The 19,112-nt window shown below is 48.8% G+C and overlaps 8 protein-coding genes across 8 annotated transcripts; 4 read left to right on the top strand and 4 right to left on the bottom strand.

The window, feature by feature from the left end:
• Nucleotides 1–80: 80 nt before the first annotated feature.
• Nucleotides 81–620, top strand: ABOM_005297 (DNA-directed RNA polymerase I core subunit RPA12; the record flags this gene model as incomplete). The annotated part of the gene is made up of 3 exons (XM_022532426.1): nt 81–240; nt 303–534; nt 602–620. Coding segments are annotated over 3 exons (411 nt in total), but the record flags the coding sequence as incomplete, so codon positions are not given.
• A 98-nt stretch (nt 621–718) lies between these two features.
• Nucleotides 719–1,821, bottom strand: ABOM_005298 (deoxyhypusine monooxygenase; the record flags this gene model as incomplete). Its single annotated transcript, XM_022532427.1, has 2 exons — nt 719–1,247; nt 1,331–1,821. 2 exons carry the CDS (start codon nt 1,819–1,821, stop codon nt 719–721), a joined length of 1,020 nt encoding a protein of 339 aa, XP_022390010.1.
• Nucleotides 1,822–2,835: 1,014 nt separating this feature from the next.
• On the bottom strand, nt 2,836–3,596 carry ABOM_005299 (ETC complex I subunit; the record flags this gene model as incomplete). Its single annotated transcript, XM_022532428.1, has 3 exons — nt 2,836–3,145; nt 3,199–3,309; nt 3,358–3,596. The coding sequence occupies 3 exons, from the start codon at nt 3,594–3,596 to the stop codon at nt 2,836–2,838; spliced, it is 660 nt and encodes a 219-aa protein (XP_022390009.1).
• Nucleotides 3,597–3,916: 320 nt separating this feature from the next.
• On the top strand, nt 3,917–4,552 carry ABOM_005300 (F1F0 ATP synthase subunit f; the record flags this gene model as incomplete). Its single annotated transcript, XM_022532429.1, has 5 exons — nt 3,917–3,964; nt 4,036–4,050; nt 4,197–4,347; nt 4,405–4,470; nt 4,527–4,552. The coding sequence occupies 5 exons, from the start codon at nt 3,917–3,919 to the stop codon at nt 4,550–4,552; spliced, it is 306 nt and encodes a 101-aa protein (XP_022389962.1).
• Nucleotides 4,553–5,443: 891 nt separating this feature from the next.
• Nucleotides 5,444–9,622, top strand: ABOM_005301 (uncharacterized protein; the record flags this gene model as incomplete). The annotated part of the gene is made up of 5 exons (XM_022532430.1): nt 5,444–5,734; nt 5,786–6,041; nt 6,093–6,263; nt 6,319–7,748; nt 7,820–9,622. 5 exons carry the CDS (start codon nt 5,444–5,446, stop codon nt 9,620–9,622), a joined length of 3,951 nt encoding a protein of 1,316 aa, XP_022389961.1.
• Nucleotides 9,623–10,648: 1,026 nt separating this feature from the next.
• ABOM_005302 (NuA4 histone acetyltransferase complex catalytic subunit ESA1) lies at nt 10,649–12,513 on the bottom strand (the record flags this gene model as incomplete). Its single annotated transcript, XM_022532431.1, has 6 exons — nt 10,649–10,807; nt 10,873–12,023; nt 12,076–12,110; nt 12,167–12,231; nt 12,317–12,344; nt 12,431–12,513. The coding sequence occupies 6 exons, from the start codon at nt 12,511–12,513 to the stop codon at nt 10,649–10,651; spliced, it is 1,521 nt and encodes a 506-aa protein (XP_022389960.1).
• A 485-nt stretch (nt 12,514–12,998) lies between these two features.
• Nucleotides 12,999–15,569, bottom strand: cef1 (putative cell division control protein (Cdc5); the record flags this gene model as incomplete). The annotated part of the gene is made up of 4 exons (XM_022532432.1): nt 12,999–14,973; nt 15,026–15,369; nt 15,453–15,486; nt 15,544–15,569. 4 exons carry the CDS (start codon nt 15,567–15,569, stop codon nt 12,999–13,001), a joined length of 2,379 nt encoding a protein of 792 aa, XP_022389959.1.
• Nucleotides 15,570–15,949: 380 nt separating this feature from the next.
• On the top strand, nt 15,950–18,777 carry ABOM_005304 (uncharacterized protein; the record flags this gene model as incomplete). The annotated part of the gene is made up of 5 exons (XM_022532433.1): nt 15,950–16,083; nt 16,142–17,074; nt 17,128–17,340; nt 17,732–18,109; nt 18,174–18,777. The coding sequence occupies 5 exons, from the start codon at nt 15,950–15,952 to the stop codon at nt 18,775–18,777; spliced, it is 2,262 nt and encodes a 753-aa protein (XP_022389966.1).
• Between the last annotated feature and the right edge of the window lie 335 nt (nt 18,778–19,112).

Below are 19,112 nucleotides of genomic sequence, written 5' to 3' on the forward strand. Positions count from 1 at the left end.
AAGTGGCCCGTGCTCTGGGAATTCTTTCCGACAGCCAACCAGCCAAAGAAAAAAAAAGTAGTACTAACTAATTACTCCAGATACCTCTTCCAACTACAGGTTTACTCAAGTCACCACTTGACAAAATGTCTGCAATTGGGTCCTTGATCTTCTGCAATGACTGCGGAAATTTATTAGATGAGTCGTCTGGTGACCCTACGAAACTCATCGTCTGCAGCATCTGCGGAGCTCGTAATCGAGGTAAGTTAGTTTCATTCGGAGAAGTCTCTGCCTGGCTCATATTAACCTCACTTTCCTTTCAGACATTGTCCCTAAAACCATCGTCTCTGAATCCAAAGCGAGTGCTTTCCCTTCGACACTGAGGGCAAAACGATCGGCAGTCCAGAACTTGACAGCTGCAGATAAAAGGACAGAAGCTCTTACACAACATACTTGCGCGAGATGTGGCAGGAAAGAGATGTACTTCACAACCGTGCAATTGCGCAGTGCAGACGAAGGAAGTACGGTCTTTTACACTTGCGTTTGTGGTTACAAGTATGTGCCTCTACTTCCATTTGCCGTCGATAGTCATTCACGCATGATGCTAATATTCGATTTACAGGGAGACACAAAACAACTAAACATCAGAAAAGACTTCTATTTTGGGTTCACGGCTGTACATCTATGAAGCGAGTATCAATTAAGCCACTGTAATCTTTCTTAGTTTGCCGAAAATTTATCAAGCAGCAGATACAGCAGCCGGGGCTGCTGAATCCGGCACCAACGCATACTCCATCTCCCCGTTCTTCTCATACTCCGCCATATCTAGAGCCACAATAATGCTGTCTCTCACCACCTGCTCTGGGTCGTTCAGGAACTTCTTTAGGGTGGCCTCCACACCTTCAACATCACCCAGGCTACCAAGTGCCTCAGCAGCCTCGTGTCTTACCATACCCATTTCGTTCTGGTCGCTGAGTGTTTCTGTGAGACTAGGGACAGACGCCGGGTGGCAGAGCTGACCGAACACAAAGGCAACTTCATGGCGGAAGAGAGCAGACGGATCCTTGAGTCCTTTAGCCAATGCTTCAACAGCTTCGACAGCTGTAGGAAGATCGGGGGGCGAGGCAAGGTCGCGCAGGGCAAACATAGCGCGGTATCTTTGGAACAAAGGGAGCTTTGTGTCGAGCAATGTTTTTTCCAAGTCGGAAATGGAAGGCTGGCTGGATGCCATTGGGAGTGGTGGAGCTGGGTCAATCGAGGTAAAATCACTGCATTGAAGAAAAGAATACAATTAGAAGAATTTCCCCAAAAAAGGTTTGCGGAGATAGGGGCATTGAAACGGTTGTAGTACCTAGGCTTCAGTTTCTCACTCTTCCTCTCTTCCGAATTCTCCCAGAGAATTCTGTCAACGGCGATATCACATGTCTCTCTAATGACATCCTCTTCTTTCTCATCATCCCGCAAAGCTTTCAAGACATCCAGGCTGGTGTCAAACCCCAGAGCACCGAGACCCTCTGCGGCTTCATGGCGACACATTGCATCTTGTTCAGTGTTCTTAACCACTTCCAGCAAGTACGAGACTGCATCTGGATTACGAGTCTGACCCAAGCAGTATGCGAGCTCATGCTTCAGCAAAGCCGAGGACGATGTAAATCCCGCTGCGATGGCCTGGATCGCAGGCAGCGTCTTCTCGGTCGTCGGTTGCAAACAAGCAATGTACTTCAGGGAGAACAGGGCACGGAATCGGCGAGCAAGCGGCTCAGATTCATTGACAAGAACTTTGCGAAGAGTCAGGATGGTCTCATCCACTCCCTCAGGGTGGTCAACTGCAGTAGAAGCCATTATATATGTAGTCTGTGTGTTTTTGAGGTAGTCCGGGAGCAGAGGAAAGTATTAAATCACTGAGTGAGTATATGTAAATTTTCGATCTTATCTTCACCAGATAATAAATTTTAGGTGGGGTGGCGGGGTTGTCCGGCCGCAACTAGACCTGAAAAAAAAAAAGGGAAAGGTTACTTCGAGATCGTTTCTATCTTGACGCTTAGTACCGGAACTTGCAAGAGTTTCATTGTTTCCCGGAATTCTAAGCAAATACTTTTTGCAGCCTAGGGTTTGTAGATCATCGATATGGAACTTGAAAACTTACCCTAGCTTTGTATAGTTTCTAAGAGAAGACTACTATATAAATAATGTGTGCCCTTCCTTTGACTCGGTCATTATGGACTTGTAAACATACAACTTGAGATAATTATAGTCACAAGGGACTAAATTTTTTTAGTTCACGAGAATGATCATAGTTCACATGTTTGATATAGTTAAATGCCGCCTGTTGTAATGCTTACGAGGAGAGTGTAATTTGTACATAAGTATTTCGGACATTCTTGTAAGAGGCTTGCATTGGGTAAATCAATATAGTCTACCTTATGAGGCAGTTATATGCACACATACTACGACATTCGCAGATCTTCACGGAAGAACATAAAAAAAGAAACACCCAAAAATAACGAGGTGCTGAAGACTCGCTTGACGCTAACGAGCTTCCTTGCTATGTTTATAGGTAAAGCGAATGGCGTTCTTCAATCGAGCTAGTACGAAACGCCAGCAGCCATGAAATTCTTGGGCAGACCTGGCTAGATAGCTTTCTCGATCATTGGGAGCACTGACCGAAATCGACCCAGGAAGAATTATAAGTACGTGCTCCCCTGCCCAGTGAACCGTAATGCCTGGATCGTGGGGAACCAAGCTTTCGGTATATGGGCCTTGGAGGCATGGTAAAGAGTCATAGAACACCTGAAAAACAATTCCGAAAGAGTAAAAAATCCGGAGTTATGTACAAGATACACTTGATGTAATGGATTATTTGGTCCTGATGTGCTTGATCTTCTTCGGTTCGTGAACGAAGTTGTTCGCATAAGCTTTAGGAACGAATCTGCGCTCATTTGGCTCCTGAACAAAATACTCATAGCCTTGCTTCTGCGCGAACATAATGGCATCTTCCTTGGACTTGAAGTTCAGATGAGTACCCTGCATATTATCAGCAGACGATTGCCAGCCCATCAGAGGGTTTTCCCAGCGGTGGCCCTTCTGTAACACATCCCAATCCATTCTCCAGTTGTGCTGGTGCCAGGTACCAGATTGCGTGGCGGGCTTCGAGGGGCGGTAGATCCTGAATGACCTAAATTAGCGTTTGAAATGGGTGTTAGAAGTTTGCATCTATACCTGACAGTACGAGCCTGGAGATCAGTAGGAGCACCAGAAAGAACAGCAGCTGGGACGGTGTCACCGGGCTCGCTTCCATCCATGACACGCTTGGGCACTGGGGAGAATTTCCTACGTCTGTCAGCCAAAACGCTCCTGGCGTTATATAGAGTCCCTTACGAGGTGCCGTGATCAATTGTGGCCTCGTAATCCGGTTGGTGGCGAGCCATTGCCTCAGCAGGACCCTCCTGGCGGATTAATGAGCTGTCCTTGGGAGGCACAGCTGGGGCATCAGCAGGGCTGGTTTTCACGGAAGGGTCGCCTCGACCGGCGTTGGTGGAAAGGAAACGAGCATTGATAGGCGCAGCAAGCCTGCCAGCTCGGAAGCAGGCGAGATTTCCTGCTCTGAAAAGTGACATTATGGCAATTGTGTCCCTCGTTGGCTGGACAGAACAAGACGCTGAGGAAGTGCAATCGTCAAGTGAGGTATGCGGCAAGTTGCCAGTCGTTAAAGACGATTCCAAATCCGGTTAGCGCAGCATGAGGCTCCCTGCGTTAGGAACCGCTCATCCGACAACCCGCTTTCTGTTGGCACTTCCCTTCTCTCTGCCATTAGCCATCATCTCAGTCCACTTGCTCGTATCAAGGTAAGAGAGATGCCCATAGGATAGGACACTGTCTATCTTAATCTTTATTGGCGTGAATTTGAAAGCTTTCTAACCCGACTTAGTCACACAAGATGAGCTACATCACTCGCCGAGGTCTTTCGACCCTGATCCCTCCCAAGGTAAGAAGAACCCGCGAGGAGAACAGAACCGACGGAAATCTTTTGAACAATGGATACTGACTCGTCTCTAGATCGCTTCTCCTAATGTGAGATCCCCTTCCCCCACCGTCATGCTCCCCGACAGCCACTGAAGTCGCTCCGCTCGGGACAAATTCTTTTTTCAATGCGGCTCGGGGCACCGTAGCATACGGTTTCTCCCTCTCGTTACTGTATTATACTGACACTTAGAAAGGCGATTGGTGCTGCCAAGGATGCTGCCCGTATGGACCGCGTTGTGAACTTCTATGCCCGCCTTCCCCGTGGCTCGGCCCCTGAAGTTAAGCCTACTGGTCTCATTGGCCGCTACCAGGCTCGTTACTTCGGCAAGAACCCCTCTGCTGCTCGTAAGTAGACACTCTTGCTCCTAAAAGTTTACATGACATGCGCTGATAATCATATAGCCCTCGCTCACGCCATCGGTGGCATTCTCCTCCTCGGCTACAGCATGGAGTACTACTTCCACCTCCGTATGTTTTCCTTTCTATACCATACTATAGACCTCGAGAATCTAACACACTTCTAGGTCACCACAAGAACCACCCCCACTAAATTTTCTCGCTATGACTTGAGGGGGCGCGGAAGATTTGTGTATATACCGCTGACCTAGATTGAAGGCAATGTAGAACACATTCAAGCTTATTATGTTTCACAGATTCCTAGTTAGTAGTGACTCATCATTGTCTCCAGATCATTTAAATGGCGTCATACATAGGATGACTCAAATAACATTGAATAATATCTTGCGCTACTTCATGGAACGATCGTTAGTCATGCTATAAAATGGGATTAGTGACAGAAGTATAATAAACTAAGATTGAAAAGGAAGAAAGTAAATATAACCCGGAAGAAGAAGAAGGCAAAGAATATAAAAATAAAAAAAAATAACATATCCACTATTTCAATAGTTCACAATATCACTAGTACCTGTAATAAGAAAACAACGGCATACTAACGAAGTGAATGTGAGTGAACATCGGCCGCAACAGGTCCAGCCACAAAGGTTTGCTTTACGGAGTACTTCACTTGTACCACGCTAACCGAAAACAGCCACCCTTAGTCTCAACCTGAACCGCCCATCCGTCCATGACTGCTGCCATCACCCGATCACATCAACCTGAGAAGCACCACTTTACTGTTGAACCTCCCTTTGGGGAATAACTGGGCTGCTGGCTCTCACTCTTCCACTAGAATTTCCCACCCGCCCGACCTTGTTTCGCCGAGCTTTATCTCTTGTTCTCTACCTAGGACATTCTCCGCTGTCCACCTGGTCGTTTGGAGCTTTTCACGGCTCAGGCAGTTGAGCTAATAGTTCGACCGTGGCGATTCTCGATACCTGACAATAGGTACTTCTCAGACCGTTCCTTCAAGTTTAGCCATGAGTTCAACCTTATAGTCGCCACTTGTTTCAGTGTTTACAGTTTCAGAACGCTTGTCTAACAGATGTCGCAACCTGTTGGCCTCACAGACTCGAGAATTGTTATGGCAGAGCAGAGCAGCCACGATGTGGTAAATCAAACCCTGTCGGGCGGCGAGCCTTCGCCTTCCGACGTTCCTGCGAGCACCAACGACAAGAAACCTGCCGGAGGGGACGTGGGGGAGATCAAACATACCGCAACAACTACACATCTCGAAGCAATCACGAACGCCGAACAAGGCACACATGATACCAGTTTATCTGAGACGTACAGCGAAAAGAATGCTACTGGGAGGGATACGGACCAATCGACGACCGTGAGTCTTGGTTACCCGGGCATTATAAGGTCCCTACTGAATCAGACATAGGATAATTCAAGGCAAGGGCCTGGGCCAGTGGCGACAAGGGCGCTTGAATTAAATGGAGTAGCATCTGGTTCCGATATTGGAGAGGATACGGCTTCCCAAGGCGGCTCAGAATCCGACGCCAGTCGAACAGAGAGCAGACTTAACTCACGTGCAAGTTCAACAAAGAGGCCGACATCATTCAAGCCAGTCTCCTTCGCAAAGTTTTCAGTACCTAAAGCTCCAGGAACGCCTCCGACAGCTAAGATTGCTGAGAAAGGTATTTATCCTTACAAGGTGTCACGCCAAATCGAAGTCTAACCGGTCTTAGCTCCGTTGTCTTCAACTACCCCGCTGGGTGTACCGTTGCAAAGCTCACGACCACGCTTGGTCGCGAAAACCACTAGCAGTCTACGCGATTCATTATCGAAAACAGGGACGAGTGCGGCGAGGCTAGCTGGAAGTGGGCCTGACCCAAATCAAGTCTGGAATAAGAATCGACGTAAGACAGTATTGATTGACTCTCGAAGTCTCTGCTAACTTTGAATCGTGTCCAGCGATCCAGCAGACTCCACCGAAACACTTGACAGACGAAGAGCTTAAGCAGCAGTATGGGATCCACATGACGTCGCGTATTCAAGAGGATGGCGGTGGAACAGAAGCAAAGTGGGCCGATATTGATGATGATGAAGATGACTGGGCACCGGAAACAATTGAATGGACTGATGGAACGAAGACAAATCTGTCCCAAGTGGAACACACTGCAGCAACAAAGCAAGAGAACAAGCCGTCGATGGAACCCAAGAACGATTATCCGCCTCCACGCCCCGAGCAAGTTCCCGCTATTAAGGAGACTACCAAATTTGTCTCAAAGCCTACGACTTCGGTTGGACCGAACCCCACTGTTCTTAGGCTGGGAGCAAATGCGGAAAGACAGGCAAAGAGCGCAAGTATTTCTTCTAAAGGTACTAACGAGAAGTCGCCGTCACTATCTACAAGTCCGGCGCCACCCCCAGCCAAGTCACCATGGGCTCCTCTGCCCCCAGTTGAGAAAATGTCTCCTGTTATACCTCCTGTGCAAGTTCAACCTCAGGTACATACTTCGTCGAGAGAACCACCTCCGGTCGACCGTTATAGCGGTGTTACTCATCCGAAGGAGATAGCCGCGGACGATTTCAATCGGTCATGGAAAGACTCGCAATCTGGTACCCGTGAGCTATACAACTCCCGGTCGGGTCGTTATGAGCCAGTATCTGAAACCAGGAAAGGATCCTGGCGCACTGAACAGAGCTTTCGCACCCCATCCGTGTTGCAGCGGCCAGCGCCGGGCGAACAGGCAGGGCCTGCGGAGCCTTCGCCCGCGTTTCAGACACATAGGTCAAGTGGACAGGATGGCATTCATTGGACACGTCGGCGAACTTCATCTAATGTCAGCGGCGGAAGTGGCAGCTTTGCACGTCGGATGTCGATTGGCCGGACCGACGCAACCCAACGGTCATTTGAAACTAGAAGAGGGTCGCAGGCGAACGGTATGGTGGAGCCGCCGTTGCCAGGCTTGGTACCTCAACAAGAGACACCTTTGCGAGAGCCCTCTCCTTCTCGACGTGGCCCCGGTCATTCCTGGACTCCACGAGGTGCAGCCGGCGTACATGAAAGGGCTCCTGGTGCACCTGATGGCACGAGTCAGCCATATGTTGCTCATGCTGTTAACCAAGCTGCGACCCCGCAAGCGCCCCAGGAAGATCCAGTTGTCATGCAAGAACGTATTATGAAAGAAAAGCGAATGGAAGCTCGGCAGCGAAGAATAGAGCAAGAAGAAAAGGAGGAAGCTGCCAAACGTGAAAGGATCCGGCAAAAGCTCGAAGCCCTTGGTCCACCTCCCGAAAAACCCAAGCCACAGCGCAAGGACACTTTGGAAGGTAGTAGGCCTGACACTATTCCCTCACCCGGTGTTACTCACACGTCGTTGTCCCCTCCCAAACCCCCGGTTCCGGAACAACGGGAGAGCCAAAGCAATATGGAATGATGAAGGTTCATCATCCCGACACTGTGAGAAAGTTAGTGGAGAGGGAAAGAGCTGCCGAAAAGTCCTCACCAACGGCCAATGCTCGGCGCGCCCCTTCACCTCCCCGGGAATCTAAACCTGATACTACCGCGACGAATGGACTCCAACAGCCTGGTGACCCTCAAACACAAGCGCCTGAAAAACTGTCAGAGAACAAGCTCGATGAGCAATCAGCCCAGTGGAGGGGTGGCCTCAATGCCTCTAGTTCGTACCCACCATGGACTCCCAATGCCAAATTAGTTGGGACCTCTCCTTCCATGGCGAACCCTTGGAAACCTCTTAGCAGTGACAAAACTTTAGGTAATGGCATATTTGAACAGAGTCTTCCAGGGTTTCCGCCAGGAAGAGATGTTCCTCTGCGCAACCCTCTCGTTTTGGATCAGCCGCCTGTCGCTCCAGGATCACAGTCGTTCTCTACACCTTCGCGCTCGCCTCAAGAAAGTACTCCGATATCCCCCATAGCGTCCCCTAAAGCTAGACAAGCCCCATACGAGTCTTTAAACCCCATCGCCCGCCCTGGTCCTATCGGGCCTCCCAGTTCGCAACATCAATGGCAACATGACAACCGTGTCGCTGGGACCGTTGCTTGGAACAATTTCCATACAGTTGCTGCCAAGCGTGAAGCAGAAGAAAATGATAAACTTCGCAATGAGATGAACGCCGCACGCGAGGGGCCATCTTTACAAGTAACTTTCAACGAGACTTGGCGACAGGTACGGACTGGAGACCAAGCCGGGCAAAGACAGGTCGTTGGCATATCTAGAACAGCAGATACTAACGCACCGATTCCACCCAATCCTCTCCCAGGGTTGGATCATCCTGTTGGTCCTCTTCCATTTACAGAGCCCAATTCACGCCCTCTCGGCAGCGTTCCAGCTCGAAGTTCACGATTCTTCCCGCAGGCATCCGAGCACTACAAGAAGCCACCTTGTGCGGAAGGCGATTTTATTCGCAGCCCCTCACCACCTCCACCAGAAGAAATGTCAACCCATCCGGTGTTCACAGGCAATACCAGCAAACCTTTGGTACACCTGCCTGCACCAAGGCCCATTGTCAAACTTCCCCCGAAAGTCATCGCTCCTCCACAGCCTCCTCCCACCTTCGCATCTATGGCTGCTGCGCCGCCCCGCCCTCCTGTCTCTACTGCTACTTCATGGCAGGAGAAGATTAACACCCTATTTGGCAAGAAGACAGTGCCTGAGAGGAAGACCGCCTTGGCCGTGACGTCTGCGTCCAAAGAACCCCTGGACGTATTGCATATCGCCGCAGTTTCAGTCTCACTTCCCCAACATGGTGAGCAAGCAATTGGAGACGGCGAGATAACTGCTAAGCAGGTTGAAGAAACTGAAGAAATTTTTGAGGACCGTGAAGTAGGGTCTCTACCTGTTGTTCGAGTACCTACTAGGGCTCCCCCTGCAGCTTGGCAGGCGGCGCCGCCACCTTCGCAGTCGAGACTACGAGCTAAGCACCTGAAGCTAATGCAGGTTCATAGCGTTGAACCTTATTCATTTGGTTTCCATGATAAAGATGGCTCGGGAAATTTACGGGTTTCAATCCGTTTCCCAGGTACAATTATTGCGAAAACGGTGGCCCTCCCGAGGAAGGCAGGAAGCCAGAACCCCCGGCCGCGTCCAACTTCGAGCTATAAGCCTCGAAAGAGCACAAAGCCCCGCGAAGGATCTGTGGCTTCGAATTCCAAGAAATCATCTTCCCAACAAAGCAATGAAACAAGCTCCCCGCGGCACCAGTCGCGCAATGCTTCCTGGGGCCCACGTACATATAGCGGGTCTCGTTGAGCGCAGTGATAAAGTATCCTTGCGGAATAATGTCCCGTTCTTTGAGTTACGTTTCAACCTTGAATTGGCTTTTGCCAGGTTTCCGATATTCGTTGAGCGTCTTTTTTCGGTATTGATGAGCTACGCCTGTAGGGGATTGACGGGTCTGGTCTTGCCTTGAATTTCTAGTGCTCTTCTTAATGTCCTTATCTTTTCTAACCGTACATTTTTTTCCTCCTACCTTATCAACACTGGCCCCGAGTAACATCGCCATATTGAGTGGGATGGGAATTCCTTTCCTTCCGCATACAAAACGCCAGTCCTGTGACTTATCCCACTGTCCGTATGAGAGAAATTCAGATGTTTGAGTCTGTCATACTTTCTTCTCATTCCACTTCCCCTTAGCCACCTTTCTTTACTCCCTCGTGTCCCATGACCAGGCTCTGTGCGGTTTGACATGTACTGACTCCCGTTTTGCTCCTCCGCTTGTCTTCGATATCCTGTTTCGGGCTCTACTATACCTACCTATACATCTCATACAGGAGACTTTGGCACTTGAAGCAAAGCCCGTGTATTCCTTGCTCTCGTGGTTAGAAGCCAAGGACAGGCTAGGGACAGAAGTACGAAGCTCTGCCTTGAGACTCGATATGCATGTATCTAGCATCGTGCCAGGCTATTAAATTTTTCGTTTACATCTCTAGGAATTTTTTTCGGCATTGTAGACGGTATAAGATACGCTCTTTTGTTCATCGGCTCTTTTCTCGTTGCTTGATATAGAAAGAGGTATTCGAGCGAACTCCGCATATGGTTGATCGCTTAGGTAGATTTATAATATCATCTAGTCCTCGACATTATTAAATGACCTCCAATCCATACCAGCCATCTCCCCAAAAACAGACAGTGACCAAACCCACGCTAATGATATCATACAAATGCCCGACACCAGGGAGGTGAATTATGTACAAATTTAGGGCTAAAGAAAGAAAGAGAAAAAAGAAAAAAAGCTTCGTTATGTATAGATATTTTTCAATCGGGCTTTTTTGCGCCTCACCAATTCCATGTTCGGCTTGAAGCTGTGAAGACTGGAGGCTTCCATTGTAAACGAGCAGGGTCGATTTTGCGCGACCCTTTGATTTTCTCTTTCTCAAGACGCTTATTGTGTTGTTCAACGACTTGGTCCGTGAGGACAATAACCCAGTTTCCTTTCTGTAACAACTAGTTAGCTATTTCTTCCGAGCATACGGGGTGAAGGATAGGACCTAGTAACGTACGTGGTATCTAAGCATGTTGAACACAACCAGTGTCTCATGTACATCCTTCTCGGTCATCGATGTTAGCACAGCAAGCTCGTTCTCACTCATGGACTCTCGATCCGGCTCTATGAGTAATTCCACGAGTGTTTCTCGCCAGTATTGCCGGTAACTTAGCAAACCCAGGTCACTGAGGGGCTTTTCTGGAGAACCGAGCTTTCCTTCTCGCTTGCTGAGCTCATAGCTAAAGGAGATAAGCAGTCGTCCGTAGCCGAGACGCTGGTATTGTGGCAAAGTCAAGATGCAAGCAAGGTTATAGCCTTCTGCGGAATCTTTTTCTTTGGAGAAATAGCCCACCAGATGGCAACCGGTTTCATCTCGAGTGGCCATGCAGTAGAATAGGAAAGGGTCGACGTCGTAGTAAAGTGTTTTATGGTCAAGGAAGAGCTTGCTAAGAAGGCAAAGATTGCGGCACCAGGTGCGCTGGCGTCGACCGTCCACTTCAAAAAATGATATATGGTCATCACGGTAGATCTCGTTTCCAGGTGGGTGCACAAGGGTGCATTTCGCACGGTGACGCTCGAAAGCGCGTTTGTTGTCGAAATAACTCAAGCAAAATTCATCAATGTAGACCATATCGACATCTGAAAACGAGGCAGGATAAGGAGAGAAGTACCAGGGCTCAATATCAAACTTGCCCATTTGTAGACGATTCAGGTTACGCACGCGATGAATTTCCGTAGGATTTTGGGTCATACTCCCGCTTGTACGCAGCCGTTCGATTTCCTCTTCGCGTGACATTTTACCTTGCTCATGCTCCTCCTTGGTATCCGTGAAGCTGACGCCAATCATATCAACATCTTCGGATTCGGGCTTAGGGGTCACATCTGCAGAAATAGCTTCTGAATCTAGGACTGACAAATTTGCAGGCGTCTCATCACGGTTTTCCTTCCCGCCAGCCTTAGACGGACGCTGTGCTTTGCCAACATTGGTATTCTTGCCCGTCAAAAGATCTGGGGTTGCCGAAACCTCGCGGCTTCCAGCTCTTGCACGCTTCTGAGCATTCTTGCTTGGCACTTTGTTACCAGGACCTGCTTTCTTCTTCTCTGGTTTCTCAGGCTGTGGCCATTCAACCTCGTGGGATAAATCAATCCTTGCGGAATCAATCCACTCTATAATCGTGTCAGCATGATTTTGCAATATAGATATTGATGCCAAACTTACCGTCGAGACGCTTGTTGAAATCGACGTAATGGACACTGAAGTTTAATTAGTACTTTGGTGTAGATATATTTCATGCCTATCTGAAACGTACTAAAAGCTTGGGCCATCTTTGCGCTGTCTAATGGACAAAATCTCGGCTTTTCTCAATTCTCCATCCTACCAAGATACGTCAGTATATAGTTCAATATATGGTTTGATCACGTGATTATATAAAAATCGAAGGAGTTGAATAGCTACTAACCTTCTGAACCATAGCCTTAACACCGATCCTATCGTTCTGATTAGTTGATGCGACCGATTAAATAGATATCAAAGACACTATAACTAATATCTTCAGGTGTATTCAGCGACATACCGAACGGTGTTGAGGGTGGCGAACCCCTTCTCAACGGGGTCCGGTGTCGCGGTTGCCTCCCCATGGGAATCTCTGACGCCCATCGTGTCGGGGGAGTAATTTCTGATCGGTCTAACGGGTTTCTATAGATGGAAATACGATGGTGGAGGGAATATGCGATGCAGACGAAGGGGAACGATATTGGAGGGGATGGAGGATTGTCCGTTGCGATGCTCGGAAGAGACCGCCTTTCAGGCTGTTTGCCTTAGGTTCCCAATCCATGGTCATCTTGTTATCCGTTTTTGGTAGCTTTTACAACGCGACAGTGACAGTCACACTATAGTCCTCGTTCTCAGTTGAGCATGCAAACGCTGCCTTTACATTTCATTTCGTTTGTGTTGAGTATCCCCTTAGTAAATAGGCTTGCATCAACAATAGAGCTACCGCAAAAAAAGACAGTATGAAAGCACATTCCAGTAAAACCCGATAGACACGCCATGTATGAAGACTCGCAGCAAACGTGTAAGAAGGCATAATTGGATTACATTTTGAAGTACAGGATTCGGGTACTAACCTCTTAGTTTCAGCGTCAATGCCATCCGTTAACCATTCCCCCTGTCCCTGCAACGAGCTCATCAAGCTCCTCTTTTCGGGTCCGGTATACTTCTTGAGCTTCACGCTCTCTTCTCATGACAAAAGCCACATCGTCCCGCAGCTTCTCTAGCCTCGTGGAAATGGCCGCCTCCTCGGAAATCTGTAGGTTACGGAATGCATCTAGCTCATCCTTTGACGTCTCCAAAGCAGCGCTGGCTTCAAGTATCTTAGTCCGTAGCATCTTCGCCCGGTTTTGATATCCACCGTAATGTAGCGCAAGCTTCTTCTCAAGTTTGTTTCCTCTCTCGGCCGTGGCAAGAAGAGAGGCTTGCACATTGTCAAAAACACCAATCATACGTTGCTCTTGTTGGTAATCGTCCTCTCCGTCGTCGGCATAACTGGAGAGACCTGGAAGAGCCTTCGAATGTGCAGTTGTCCACTGAGCATCGAAGTCTTCTGTCCACTCTGGTTTCTTTTCACTAGAATTGGCTTCGGTGGCAATAGCAGTACGGGCTGCTTCTATCAACGCGTCATCAAACCGTTCCACTTTCCGTGATTTGCCCTCTACCTTAGCACTAGGAACGGGGAACTTTCGGGCATCGTGAGCAATCAGCAAAGCAGCCTCTTTGGAGATCATGCCGGCAATCGGATCCGTCACTTGCGACGCACGTTCAACCAGCACGTCTATATCTAGAACACTTGGACGGGGGAGTGATCGCTGATAGACTTGTGATTGACGCTTTAATTCAGCCTGGGCTGCCTTCTCTCGCGCCTCTCTTTCCCTCCTATCACGCTCTGCCATGTCCTCTTCCACATATTCCTCACTGGCGGTTGGCTCTGTAGACTCTGAAGGAAGTTCTTCCAGTTCCCATTCGGTTTCTTTTGGTTTTGGCAGCGCGGAAAGCTTGCTGCGGATGCTTTGGCGTATAAAATTCTCGTGCATCTTGATCTCCTTTGGAGTGCTCCCGACAAGCTGTCCCCCTTCCATCTGATTCAAGGAGAAATGGTCACGGGGGGTTCGCAGAGGAGTCGCCCCCGGGCCAACACCTCCTCGCATAGGTGTCGCACCGACACCACCATTCGCCTGTCGGAAAGGCGTAGCCATAGGGTTCGGTGTGACAATCTCCTGGCGCCGTGGTGCAATACCATCAAAACCAGTAGAAGATCCTCCCTCGTGCAAAGGTGTGTTCTCTCCTCCCAGCAATGACGATTGGGTTTCAGTAAGGGCTCTGATGTTCTTAATCTCATTGGCGATATGATCTTCCTCCGGCGCAGCGCGAGGGGTCCTGATCGGTGTCCCGCCAACAATTGCCGAATAATTTCCAAGCAAGCCTCGTGTCATTTCTTCATCCCCAGCCATTTTGCTGGCCTTATCACCTGCCATACCCATCTTGATGATATCCTCCATTTCACTTTCACTAACCTGAGGGCTTGGTAAGACAAGGGCTCTTCTTTTGCTACTCTGCTCCGCCTCGCGGATCTTCTGCATTTGACCAGCTCTTGCTGCTGCTGCCGAAGCAGCAGAGTTGCTGTTCTTATCATTTTTCCTCTTCTTGCGCTCCGCCTCCTCGTCTTGGTCTCCTTTGCGCTTGTTGGCAAGCTGTTGCTTACGGGGGTCGAACATTTCGCGCTGCCTCTCATTCCTAGCTTCTTCCTCCATTGTATCGTAGAAACCAGGGGCTGCCGGCTTTTCGAAAGGGATATCGGCATTGTAATCCATCTCACCCTTCTTTCGGGTGACAACCTTGATGTTGATACCAGCATTTTTGAGTTCACGACGCTTCTGAAGCACTGCAAGTCTCCGAGATTCTTCCAGTTGTCGTTCTCTAGCCTTTCGCTTTGCTTTCTTTCCTTGTGTGTTCGCCAAACGAGCTCTGGCTTCACTCAGCATCTCCTTCTCATCTTCGTCAAGGTCAATTGTATCTGGGCGAGCGGGCTTCGATTCAGGGTCGGGATCTAATTCGCCGGGGCTAGTTAAAGTTAGCGAGAAGAAACCCACAGCATAAGTATATATTAGCATACCGTAACCGTCTCACATCGTCCGCACTTGGTGCAGCGGTCTCCCCACCCTCGGGACCGCCTAGGCCAAGCTCATCGTTTTCACGAGCTTCCGCCTCGTCCAACAATTTCTGGTAGCGCTCGAGGCATTGAGTAGCTGTGCGTCCAACAATCGGTGCAATAGTACGCCACTGAGTGGGCATCAACTTGGCCAAATGCAGTAGTTTCTCATCCTCCTCCCTTGACCACTCGACCTTCCGGATGCCGGGATCCAACCACTCCACCCATCGAGCCTTGCATTGCTTTGGGGTTTTTCTAGCTAGCAGTGAGGATACTCGCGCCCACTGGTTGAGACCATACTTGGACACCTGTAGTATGGCAATTATTAGTGACCGTCCGGTCGCAACACGACATGCCTCCTTGTACTCGTCTCGCGCGCATATTAACTTACCGCCGCTCGAAGCACCTCATCTTCGATATTTGTCCTAAATAAATGTGAGCCTTTGGTCAATAAACATATTGCAAGTCGCAAGAGCTCTTACCAGACACCTCCTTTGACCACCGGCATGGCTGTTGAGTTTCAGCAGCCGTCTTCAGACCAATCAGGCCCGAGAAGTATCGGTATGCAAGATTAGAGATAATGGCTTGAACTGAGCCCCCAGGGCTAGTGGCTAGAGTAATCAGTGCCGATGATAAATTGACGCGGGCGAAAAGCACGTCGCTGAGAAGTCAGTCTTGAATAGCGTTCAACTCGCCCGCGATAGCCGCGAAGAGCTTTAACGCGGCAGACGCACTAGCATGTAATTTAATCGCCCCGCGATACTGCATTAGGTAAGCGGGTCCAGATTTTTGGTCGCAGATTATCTACTAGCGCTAAAGAAAAAAGGAAAAGAAAAAGACTCCCACCTTACAGTTCAATATTGCAATCTAGCTGGTAAGGTTTACAAAATGTCTCCTTCCACAGATGCCCCCAAACAATTTAGCCAACCTTCCCGTAAGGGCAAAAAGGCGTGGCGTAAGAATGTGGATGTGACGGAGGTCCAGGAAGGTCTCCGGTTGTTGAAAGATGAAGAGATCAAAGGGTAAATATGGCCTTAGTCTCTTTCCCTCAATGTCCCTAAAGCTGATTCCATATTACAGCGGTGTCCTAGCAGAGAAGCCGTCCGAAGAGCTATTCACCGTCGATACCACTGGTTCAACAGAAATTCGCAAAGCATTCGAGAAACAGCACAAGCCGCTGAAATCTGAAGAAATCATTGCTCAGCGGTCGGTCATCCCAGCGGTAGACACTCGCAAACGCAACAACTCCAAAGTGACAGACGGTGTTCTGGAACCGAAGACTAAGAAACACAAGAGCGACTGGGTTACCCGCAAGGATTGGCTACGCTTAAAGCAGGTCGCTAAAGAGGGAAAGCCCACCAAGAAGGTTGCGGGAGGTGAATTCTATGATCCTTGGGCGGATGCTGAAGACCCAACACCTGTGGAGGATCCGCAATTTGATTTCCTAGAGAAACCGAAGCCGAAGGTTGCGCCTGTAACGATAAAGGAAGCCCCGATTTCACTTGCTGCAAATGGAAAAGCGATCCCCGCTGTCCGCACACCGAACGCTGGCACAAGTTATAATCCAACCTTTGAGGACTGGGATAGTCTTCTACAGGAACAAGGAGCCAAGGAGGTAGAGGCAGAGAAAAAGCGCCTGGAGGACGAACGTAAAGAAGAAGAAAGACAGCGTCTGGTTGCCGAGGCCAAGGATGACGACGGCGAGGTTAAGTCGGACGATGAAAGTGCCTGGGAAGGGTTCGAAAGCGAGTACGAGACCCCAGATTGGCTGAAGAAGAAGCGTCCAGAGAGAAAGACGAAAGCGCAAAGAAACAAGATCAACCGACGTAAGGAGGCTGAGAGGCAAGCAAAATGGGAGGCTCAGATGAAGAAGAAGGAAGACCAGGTTGAGCAGGCAGAATCTATTGCTGAGAAAATGAAGCAGCAGGAGCTTGAGCGAGCTGAGTCTTCCGACTCTGAGGGAGAAGGTGATGATACTGTTTTGCGGCGAAAGCCCTTGGGTGGAAGGACATAGTATGTTTCCCCAGTCCTACTTGTATCTTATTCATTTACTGACCTCACACCAGCGCACCCGACCAAAAATTGGAGGTTGTTCTACCAGATGAACTGCAGGACTCGCTGCGCTTGCTTAAGCCAGAAGGAAATCTGCTCGATGACCGATTCCGGACGTTAATCGTTCAAGGAAAGTTGGAATCTCGAAAGCCGGTTTCACAACCCAAGAAGGCAAAGAGAAAGCTGACGGAGAAATGGGGTTACAAGGATTTCAAGGTTCCAGGCCTGTAAATAGATTCCCCTTGTGTTGTCATCGTGATTTCTTTTCACATAGGCTTCTATTGTATAATGAGGCGTTGTTGGATACAAAAAGTTCTTATGTTTTCTGATACCCTGCATCGGACAGTAAAGCTCCTTATATGGTATAAACTGAAGCTTTTATGTAGTTATTGAAATGGTCCATCTCCCTGTAATCCGTGTCACAAGGGGGTAAATAAAGGCCTACTCCGCGTAAGCTCAGCAGATGTACATTGTGGCCAGCTAAAAGCATAGAGGAACGGAAAGTGTTCGAGACCCCCGAGTGGGCCGTCCGAAATTTTAACTTTAGCGCAATTTATCGGTGGAAAGCTGCTCCTCCGCATCAAATATCTTTCTTGTCTCCTCACATCGCATATCCAGAATCAGAGCACAATGCAATAAGATCCACCCGGCCATTGGAATGGACGCCAGAAACCTTTCCAGCAATTGGAAGAAACTCCAGGAGACGCTGAAAAAGAATCCCGCCTCCAGCTCTACAAAACGCAAGATATCTGATCGGGAAGGCCAAAATGGTTTGTTAAAGAAGCGAAAAACGGAGACAGTCGAAGGGAAAACCAAACTTGAACAATCTCGTGTATCGAAAAAGAGGAAGAGGATGGCCGACAGCGCTGCTGATGGAGGCAAGGATGTCGTCCAGGAAACCGTTGTGAAATCCATCTCTCGGAAGAATTCTACTACCTCGATTGCGCCGCGACCTGAAGTGAAGATTGCAAAGGTCAATGAGGGCCGGTCACCGACGTCAGTATCTCTGCTGTCTTCCTGCCATATCTTATGTTTCAAGTCTTTGCTAATCCTGTGCTAGTGCTGAACTAGGTAAATATGTTGCGATGGACTGCGAGATGGTGGGAGTCGGCCCTAATCCCGACAACGACTCGGCTCTTGCGCGTGTCAGTATTGTCAACTTCAATGGCGAACAAGTGTATGACTCCTTTGTACGGCCGAAAGAAATGGTCACGGATTGGCGAACGCATGTGAGCGGCATACTCCCGAAGCATATGGTGGAGGCCCGGTCCCTTGAACAAGTTCAAAAAGATGTTGCCGAGATTATAGATGGGCGAATACTCGTTGGGCATGCCTTGCGGAATGACCTGGATGCACTTCTTCTAAGCCATCCCAAGCGCGACATTAGAGACACTAGCAAACACCCACCGTATCGGAAGATTGCTGGAGGCGGTTCTCCCCGTTTGAAAATGTTGGCTTCAGAATTTCTAGGTCTGGATATTCAGAGCGGCGCTCATTCTAGTGTGGAGGATGCAAAAGCTACAATGCTTTTATACCGGCGAGATAAAGATGAATTCGAGAAGGAACACCTGAAGAAATGGCCGGTACGAGTAGTGGTTGAGAAGGAGAATGGAGACGACCAGAAGAAAAAGAAGAAGAAGAAGAAGAAGACGCGCAAGAGGTGATTAAGTTATATCCAAGCTTGTCTATTATACCCAAATTCCATGGCGTTTGAAATCAACCAGTCCGACTACTTTGATCATAGATTTCCGGGTTGCATACTGTATCTCGAGCAGGCATATAGAATTTAAATCATTATATTACAGATATTTGGACTTTAACCTTTATCAGTGTTTTCTAAGATTGAGATCTAAAAGAACGCAATGCTCATATTGCCGATCCGTCGATGCTCTGAGGTCGGAAATTTCCGCTCTCTCAACGGCATTTAAATCACTTTACGCGACGCGTGCTCCAATTTATTCCCACACATCACTCAGCTCATAGAACAACATCCTGACCT

The sequence above is a fragment of the Aspergillus bombycis genome (assembly GCF_001792695.1).
Source record: "Aspergillus bombycis strain NRRL26010 chromosome Unknown contig00033, whole genome shotgun sequence".
Lineage (NCBI taxonomy): Eukaryota > Fungi > Ascomycota > Eurotiomycetes > Eurotiales > Aspergillaceae > Aspergillus > Aspergillus bombycis.